Genomic DNA, 9583 nt, shown 5'->3' with positions numbered 1-9583 from the left:
ATATATATATATATATATATATATATATATATATATATATATATAGATAGATAGATAGATAGATAGATGGATGGAAAAAAATCCATCAGGTATTCTTAAAATATTTCCATTTATTTCATCTTAATACAACTTGACACAAACACATATTTACACAACCTAATTTTTTCGAACAAGTCAAATATAAAATGATCTTACATCTGCTGAATATCTCAACAGAATCACAAAATCAGTAAAACACACCTTGATTTTAAGAATGATGAAAGTCCTACTTATAAAGTAGATAGTATGTGATAACCTTTTAGATTTACATAAATTGTAATGCCAGTCTGAGTGTTTCATCCTCTGACTTTTCAAATACTTAGTACTCATTTGTTTCTACATGCCGTAGAATTAGAATCAACAGAAAGGACATTAAAGATGTTTTTTGAGCTGAAAACAAAAATATAAGACTGTACTGTGATTAAAAACAAAGAAAGGCTTGTGTTAATATTGACATTTCTTAGTAAATTTATGAGAATCTGAATTTCATGGGTTTAAACACACCACCAACTAGGTTATATCAGCTCTAAAACTTAGAGAGTCAATGTTGACATAGAGTCAACCGGATGGGACTTGAAATTATATAGTAAAAATAATGCCCAGGTAGAGTTAGGCTCAGAATTGGGGGTGAAGTTACACATTAATGAGATAACCATCTGAATATCCATTGTGCTTATTCTATTTCTATGCTTATATACACTCTCCACCATGTTTCCTACACTGTATTAGGGTGTCCTTGTAGGCCTCTCAGTGTCTTCTCATCAAACCGGTAGGTGAGTTTCCGCTTCACCTTCTTTATCTCACCGGTGCGAGAGTAGTTCCTCAGCGCCCGGGCCATCTTCTGGTAGGTCATGGTCTTGCGATTACCCTTTCGCCGTCCCCACAGCTGCGCCAGGCGCTCCTTGTTTTGGGAGGAGAACTGGAACGTGCCAGAGGAGGATTGGACCCACCAGATGCAGCTCCGCATCGATGGAGTCTGGAGCATCTCGAACAGGAACTGGAACAACCGCTCCTTCCTCTTTCCTGTCCAGGAGGAAGGGAGTGCAAATCCAAATATGAGGTAACAATGACTCATACATGTCTGTATGTGTGAACAAACAACCCAACAGAGAGCTTTACACTAAACACACATATACATACATGTTGTGTAGATATGTTGAAGTTTTTTATTGTTGAGAGTTTTGGGGATGCGTGTGTATATACCTGAAAGTGGGGCAAGAGGCAGGGAGTCTCTGTCATTCCTGCCTCCCCTGTCAGACAATGGTGATGGGGAATCTTGGTATTCCTGGTACTGGGAGCTACTGGACAGCGAGTCTGAGTCAATGTATGCAGGTACCTCGTAGGAATACGCAATGTGGTCCTGTAGCAAACGCGTATAAAAGCACATCAATACACACACAGTGATGTATTGTCACATTTAGCTATGAAAAAGGTGATAAAGCTTTAATTTTCTAAGAGGCCGAGGTCCTTGAACTCACCCATTGGTTGTCATGGGGGCTAGGCCAGGTGGGGGGCAGGGCTTGCTCTTCATATTCCTCATTCGGAGTGTGAGAGCCACAGTGCCACTCATATGGATGCTGACCTGACCAACTGTTCTCTACGGAGAAACAGGCAAAACATACAGTCAGATAAACGATGTAGAAATATACGAGCACCTACATTGTCCCATTATCACTCCACTAACCTATGATCCTGGTGCCATGGTGGGAGTGTGCGTGCATTTGTTGCCCCACGGTGGTTGGAGGGGAAGCGTGTGTGTGTGCAGGCTGGACCTCCAGTGAGTGTTCCTGCAAGTACTCCTCGATGACCTCCAGGTCCACCTCAGGGCAGGAGGAGGGAGCCACTCTGCTCCAGGCCCCCCGACCTCCGTTCAGTCGGATCTCAGTTACATAAGCCATCTGACGGACACAGAGCAGGACAGAGGCGTTCAGAAATCATACACACTCTGTTATTTTTACTTTGGGAGAGTTTGTTGTGTGATGCTGACAGAGAAAAAATACTTTGCATGATGGGTGGCATTTATCCTGTATGAGGTGCTGTTATCATCAGACCTCACACTTGCTGTTTATTTTTTCACGAAAAGCCATTGTTGTTTTATTGTGGTGCATCACACAGTGAATAATTTTACCCAGCGGTGATCATTCTTGTAATATTATACTTTTTTCCCCCATCAAACATAGATTTGATTCGACACAAGCTAATGTCATTCACATTCAGCAGTGAGCTGTATACGAGGTGGGGGTCGGTGTGTTTGTTTGTCTTGGGAATGAGCCAGGTAACAACACTGTGACCATGTGTATTTAAGTTTGACTGGCAAATTTATGCAATTGCTTATGCTTTCACCAGCAGAGATAACATTCAGGTAACAGTGATGTGTGGCTTAGCTGCTTTTCTTACAAACAACCTTTCACCCTTAGCCAACATCAGCCACACATCAGTTGCAAACACAATATTAGACTACGCTTTTACTGAAACATTCATAATATAAATGATTTATCTTTTTCATTCATGGGCTACTTAAAAACAAAACTAAGAACAACAACACTGACACAATTATTGAAATAAAATGACTCACCGTCTCCATTTGGGCCAGCATACTCAAAGAATAATCTGGAAAGAGAAAGGACACGTGTGAGACACCAAAATCAAAACTCACGAGATGAAGTGAGAAGTGAAAGAAGCTGTCACACATACTTCTCTAACTTGTCTGACAGACAATCAGAACCTGAATGAATAAGCATGAGTATATCTGTACCTTGTTAAGTCAGAGGTGTGCACTCCTGTGTCTGGTGCAGTGAAGTAGTATCCTCAGGCAGGGGAGGGTGGAGACATGACAATCTGAATGCCTCACCTGTGTGACGCTCCACCTGGACGTCATCTCTCTTATAGTCTCCGCACACTTTTGGCCAAACCCCTTTGGCCAGAAGAGTTGTTAGAGTGGGAGTGGTTTGTCGATTTAATTTATAGCAGATAGAGATTCAGTGAGTGTTTTTAGCTATGGAATAAAAACTTGCGGCGTATCTGTGGTTTCTTCTCATTTTATTCACAGCAGAGATACCATGGAGGGTAATGATGTGGTGTTATATTTTTGGCTTTGCAGAAAGACTGAATAATGTTGGGATGACCGAATCTCAGCAACGGTGAAGATAGAGCAGAGATGGAAGGCAATGAGATTATGTGAGAAATGTACTAACTTTATGTTTTGAAACACACTCAGATATTTGCATTACAATCCATTGTAATGTACAACATATTTAAACATATATACTTTGGTTCAGTCCACAAACCTTTTTCCATATATAGGCATGTTCATAGACATGTTCATGAAACATTTATGTGCTGCTTATAATTGCTAAATAGAGGGGATTGAAATAAAGTGCTACTGTTAATCATCCTGCATCATTAAATTGTTTTCCTGGCTATAATGGCCAATCATCCATCATCAACTCCGCTTGGCACGCCATGGCCATATACACATCCAAACCATTGATAATGAGCAGTATTCTAGAAATCATATTTCTAGAAATATTGCTTTGGAGAATGGTTTCACTTATATAATTAGCTACTCAAGTAATCACTCAATTCTGTAAACATAATTGTAACTCTGATCTATAGTATTTCAGATATCAGCTTCCCGAGGCTGCTACATTAAAATGACATTATTCTTCATGAACCATTGTGGGGAAGCAAACAGCCACAGGTATTGCAACACAGCCACATTAACAACAGATGACAGCAATTTACAGTTCACACAGCATGTTCCTTTTTGTTTTTGTTGCGTAGATTCCAGTACACTACTGGCACTGCAACATGTGTCTGATTTTGGCAGGGTTTACGTAGTTAAGTGATTTCCCCAAAACTTTCTAGTTTTGAGACACACAGTAACTGTAACATAACCAACTTCACCTGACTCAAAGAGCTTGCTGTACAAACAGAGAGGACAACCTCATGTATTAACAACCAACATATGTCTGGGGTTTGGAGGGAAATGAGGTCGTAAACCAATTCTGAAACGGCTACATCAATTCAGTGGCTTAGTACTCAAAGTAAGGGGGATGATTCAATAATATAATTAAGACGCTTTGTCAGTGGCAGAATTTACTTTCCATTTCTCCACATTAGAGTGTACATTATTGTCAGTAAAACGGTAAAAACTGACAGGAAGAACTCCACTTGTTAAACCTTGGGTAGAACCAGGCTCTGGGTGAGCGCCATCTGCGTCGACCTGTTGGGTTGAAAGAGAGAGAGAGACAGAGACAGAAACGTGTAAATATACATTTAACCTTAAAAAAAATAAAAGCTACGCTACGTTGTGACCGCCAGATTAGAGCGGTGGCCCTGAGCTAGGCAGTAGGGTATGCTCACATGCACTAATATGCACTATTATGCAGAAATATGCACTAAATGCACGCATGGCCAGCCCAGCTATGTACTGTAAACAAAGCAAGGAGAAGCTGGATAACAACAGACACAGAGGGAGAGCAACTTCATTCTCTGCACAGGTAAACATTACTATATCTTTACCTTGCTAATACTTGCTATATTAAGTCATATATTGTTCCTTTAAAATGTCTTTGACACAGATATTTATGACCTGATATGCAGTGTCATAATAAATCCAAATGTAGCGCCGGACTGGCACTGGCACATTATACACCCTGTGTTTTATTCATGGGCTATCACCTCAACATGATAAAGACTCAAACTGGGCTCACGGGAATGGCATCAGCAACTTTACAACTTGTCAAGTTTTGTGTAGAAATTCACAACAGTGAAATATTACCACAGGCCACTACACTGTAAACCTATCAAAGTACACAAAGAAACAACACTGGGTCATGGAGGGTCACTAAGTCAAAGTGTATCCAGTCTTTTATGATTGATTGAAACAGAGCAGCAGCTGAGCTAATAGTGCCCGTGATTTCCCACCGGCGTTACAGCCGGACCATCTGGAATATTGCAGTCTTCATGAACCGCTCTCTCTCTCTCTCAAACACACACACACACACACACACACACACACACACACACACACACACACACACACACACACACACACACACACACACACTCATAAACTGCCAAGCATTGAAATATTACTTTTCTTGTATGCACATAGTACAGCTTTGTTGACCTGGTGCATATTGCTCATGAGCAGGTACAAACAATTAGTTTACTTTGCAGTTGTTATGATTCTGGTTTGATTGATACATCCGATCATGAATTGACTGTTTTACACTAGTTGTTAATTACTTTACAGTGCTGAGGTAGTCGGAAAACTGGTTTAGCAAGGTGGAGAAATAGCTTCCGAGAAATATCAGGAGCGTTTCCCGTACTTCAAGCACATGATGCCATACTCCCTTTTTAACCCTCAGGATGCTAACTGTGTATGTAATACAAATGAGCACACATCCATAAGTAAAAAATCAAACCACAGTGTAGCCCATAATCTGTATGATGTGGTAAGACATCAGTTAGTATGTGAAATGTTTGCTTGCACTGCAAAAGTAATAAATATATTTCCCATCACGGTAGATACAGTATAACCATCCTCCACCGCCAGCACAATATGTATAATAATTCTGTTTTTTATGAGCCTTCACTGTCTGTGACGCAAACACAACATCCACTAGAGATTTGTTTTGAATGAAATTGATACCTACAACTGAAGTACTTCAGCATGCAAACATTAAAAAAACACAAGCCTATACTTACTGTATGTCATTAAATGATTTGCCTATGAAGCTTTGGCAACGTTTTTAGTTTTTACATCACTTTTCAAAACATCTTTTTTTTGTCTTATGTATTTTTTTGGACAAAACAACATCAATGCCAATACCAATTCCTAATTCCAATCCAGTACCATATCCATACCTTTAGAAAGGCAGATGCCAATTCCAATACAATACCAATACAATAACAACCACAACAGCAGTAGACAAAGTAAGTAAAGCTGTGAATCAGTATAAACTAAAGTGGTCTTTAATGTCCTGGATTCGTAATAAAAATGTCTAAACACACGTTGGACATCAAGAAAAAAAGTTGTTATTTCACAGATTTTCTGAATTCTGCCCCACTCTACGTCACAGGCTGAAATATTAAAACAACAAACTATGACGCATATCTAAACAAGGCCTGCCAGGTGCTGTCTTAGGCTTGAACATTTTGTCTACAGTTCTAACTTTAAGACTTGACATGGCTAGATTTAGATGCAGAGCTAAGACACACAGGTTTACAGGTTTACATTGAGATCACAGATGAGGTGAGATTAGGTGAGGGTTTGTGTGGTTAAAGGAATGGACATTTTGGAAAATATGCTTATTCATTCTCTCTCTGAGAGTTAGAGGGGAAGATCGATACCACTCTGGGAGAGCATTGCATTTCTATCCATAACAACACATATATGGGTAATAAAACGGTGGCAGCAGTGGTTGTAGTGGAAGTCAGGGGCAGACTTTACCAATAGGCAAAGAAAGGCAACTGCCTGAACCCCCAAAATCCATCTTCAGTAGCAGCATTCTTGTAGTAGTAATAGTAGTTACAGTAGCACTACTGGTATTTGTAAGACTGGGGGTGCTAGTAGTGGACGTAGATGTTGCAGTAACAGTCGTAGTTGAAGGAGAAGCAGGAGAAATGATTTGCTGTCAAATGATAAAGACACTTCTCAAGAGCTTTATATATAGACTTGTTAAACGTGTTCGGAAAAACCCTGAGCGCTCAGTGAAATAAGTGACGGTTTGGATTCCTATAACTCAGCTTGCACCTGGAGGACTCAGACAATGTGATAAGACAAGAGAGACATTGGACCCTTGCAGTCAGAAACACACAGAGTGAGGCAGGTGTGACCAGAGCAGTGTTGCTTTTTTAGGACATGCAGGTTTGAACCCTAATTTGTGTTTTTGAAACTGCCTTAAAAATATTGTCAATTATCATTTTAAAGAAACCCGGGCTAAAACTGTGACATAACCGCTACTGCATACTATACATCACATTATTTCGGTATATTAATCGCTTGACAAAAATAAATTTGCAATATCTGACCGTCTACAGGCCACTGACCAGTGGCCACTATCATTCTGTGGCAATTGCACATTTCTTGTGTTGCTGATCACGTGTGTGTGTGAGCTGCGTGTGGGTGTGTGAGAGATTTGATCACTTCGTCTGTCTCTATTGCATCAGAGTCACTTGCCGTGTTTAACGGTCACAGAATGGCAGGTGAATTGGAAAACTGACGGGTGAATGTCCCCACACCCCCCCACACACACACACACACACACACACATAGACACATACAAACATTGTTGACCATTAGTGTGTGAAACACTCGGCTACTCGGCTTATCAACGCGGTCATCAGTTGCTGATGAGTATGGGGCCACGTGTGTGTGTTTGTGTGTGTGTCCAGGTGTAGTGGGTTTACAGTTATAGCCAAACCCCTTAGATTAGTGAACATACGCAAATCACCTGTACACATGCAGGTTACTGGGAATTCCCCTAACACCTAGACAAAAAGGTGTGTGCGTACAGGTGTGTGCGTATGTTTGTATTGTGTGTCAAGCGATTTTTTTCTTTTGTATTTATATTTCCCATTAAGAATCATGACGGCCAAGACAGCTTTATAAAAAGTTTCACATGAAAGAAGCAATCCACAGGCTTAGGTAGCAGTGTTGAGTAATACAACATGTACATGCAGAGGTCAAATAGTCTTAAACCCTGTATGTTTTTATAATTTTCCATGCTTAGAAAATACTCTAGTTTAAGGTGACTCTAGAGCTCACACCAAGATGAGGGTACAACAACGTTGAAGGCACCAAAGACAGTGCAGGTTTGAGTAATGAAAAACATAATTTGTCTACATCATTGAAGGTTGCAGTTACTGATAGTTTCAGTAATCAGAAGAGAACATAAATAAGGAGGCAGTTTGTGTAATACGGCCTCACGAAGAAGCTATAAAGCCATAATCCACCAACAAACAAACAGCAGCATGGACTCCATACAGTTGAATATCTGAACTCAGTAATGTGTTGAATATTCATCGGTGGACATTGCACACATTTTTGACTGAATTGCATTAGATTTGGGAGCAAAAATTCTCATTAAATGTCTTTATTTCATGTTACTCCAGTTGATTTAAGCATTTGTACTACTGTAGGCCTGATGATGGTTTTAATGATTTGTGAGGAGCAACAGCTTTTTGGAAATCTGTTTGATGTTCACACGCATGGGCAGGGTCCCAGTGGAGGAACAGTCTGGCAGGTGAGGAGGCAGTTGGACATAGTGAGGTGTTGGATACGTGTTGTGTATTGGAGACACTGGCAAGTATGCAAAACCTGAGGTTGACCCCCCAACATCACCACCTCCACCACATATATCGCTCTCACACACTTCTGTTGCTTTCTTTGTCTGTATTTTTTTTTGTCTCTTTCTTCTTTGAACTCAACGTTTTTTTAAAAATCTATTGTTGTTGGTTCCAACTTGAAATTTTTTTTTTATTGTGCACTACTTTCTACAGTTTATTTTCAAAATTGTCATGCTAATTTAACTAATCTTAACAAAATTGCAGTGTGTACATAAATACATGTAATTTATACATAGTCACTGGCAGTGCAGTGGTCAAGTGGTCCTGGTTACAGAGGCTAACATACATCCCTCATATGGGAATGCTGGAGATATGGAATGGGATTGGGAACTGGTGGGAATTTGCATTCCCACGGATTGTTTGTGTCGTCCAGTAGGCAGTCCCACAATCTGTGGTCTCAATAAACAGTCATAAACAGACACAGAAACGCACATAAACCCACCATCCTTATCGGAATAACACATAAACTTGAGTGCAAAGACTGGACATAAATCATATGTTTTCACAGTGAGATAAGCACCAGACAAAGAGAGGCAGAGCAAGAGAGTGACATTTCTTCTGAGCTCTGGGGATAAAATAAAACATCTCCATGAGATTTTTCCATCTCGCTCAGAAAGAGAGCAATAAAGGGCCGGAGGGTCTTTGATGAGCTATTTTGAAATCAGTCCCTGTTGCACAGAGGAAAGCCCACACGCCACACTCAGGGAAACCATGCCTATTTTTCTGTAAGGACAGCTTGATCAGATCACAGTGTATTCTCCTGCTGGAGGCCCACACCTCTACTCCACAGCTGTTGTCATGAAGGGAGGGTAGATGAAAACAATAGCTGTCTTTCTATCAACCTCCCACATCTGACCTAGAACATAAAGTGGTAAATAACATGAAATCTGATTTACCTTGAATTTAACAATAAACAAGACGAGTCTGCAGCCATTCAAGCAGCTCTGTGAGGCCTTGCTTCTGCGCAGCATCGTTGGGATGAATCTCACTGCTTTTCTTGGCCCTGCAGAGATTTCAAGGGCCAGGCGTCCATGTTTGCTGAAGTACCCAAGTCAAATGTCATTTGCAAGTGAAGTTAAGTTGCAATTAGTTGATACTTCTGTAAACTATTTTTTATGTCCACATCTCTGCTGTATGATGGTCTCAAGAGAAAAAAACATGAAGCAATATTAAAAAGAAGTAGTCA

General features: G+C 40.4%; 1 protein-coding gene across 2 annotated transcripts; it reads right to left on the bottom strand.

Annotated features, from left to right (window-relative positions):
- Positions 1–130: 130 nt before the first annotated feature.
- On the bottom strand, positions 131–4115 carry LOC116381940 (transcription factor Spi-B). Of its 2 annotated transcripts, XM_031844498.1 has the most exons (6): positions 2795–4115; positions 2615–2649; positions 1724–1937; positions 1518–1636; positions 1243–1399; positions 131–1062 (listed from the first exon to the last, which is right to left on the bottom strand). In XM_031844498.1, exons 2-6 carry the CDS (start codon positions 2633–2635, stop codon positions 755–757), a joined length of 819 nt encoding a protein of 272 aa, XP_031700358.1. In that variant the 5' UTR covers positions 2636–2649; positions 2795–4115; the 3' UTR covers positions 131–754. The 2 variants fall into 2 exon arrangements, with proteins under 2 accessions (XP_031700358.1, XP_031700357.1); XM_031844497.1 differs by having other exon boundaries at positions 2615–4115.
- Positions 4116–9583: the final 5468 nt, after the last annotated feature.

Source organism: Anarrhichthys ocellatus, unplaced genomic scaffold (genome assembly GCF_004355925.1).
Source record: "Anarrhichthys ocellatus isolate YVR2014 unplaced genomic scaffold, GSC_Weel_1.0 scaffold5, whole genome shotgun sequence".
NCBI lineage: Eukaryota > Metazoa > Chordata > Actinopteri > Perciformes > Anarhichadidae > Anarrhichthys > Anarrhichthys ocellatus.
The sequence above is the reverse complement of the archived record's forward strand: the minus strand, read 5'-3'. Positions and strand labels throughout refer to the sequence as shown.

Bases quoted from the DNA above. Each gene is read 5' to 3' on its own strand.
- LOC116381940 (XM_031844497.1), bottom strand. From the start codon at position 2,731: ATGTGTGACAGCTTCTTTCACTTCTCACTTCATCTCGTGAGTTTTGAT. The intron at 1,938-2,614 runs GTGAGTCATTTT...TGTGTCCGTCAG, and splicing joins TGCTGGCCCAAATGGAGACG to ATGGCTTATGTAACTGAGAT. The intron at 1,063-1,242 runs GTATATACACAC...CCTCCTGGACAG, and splicing joins GCCTCTTGCCCCACTTTCAG to GAAAGAGGAAGGAGCGGTTG.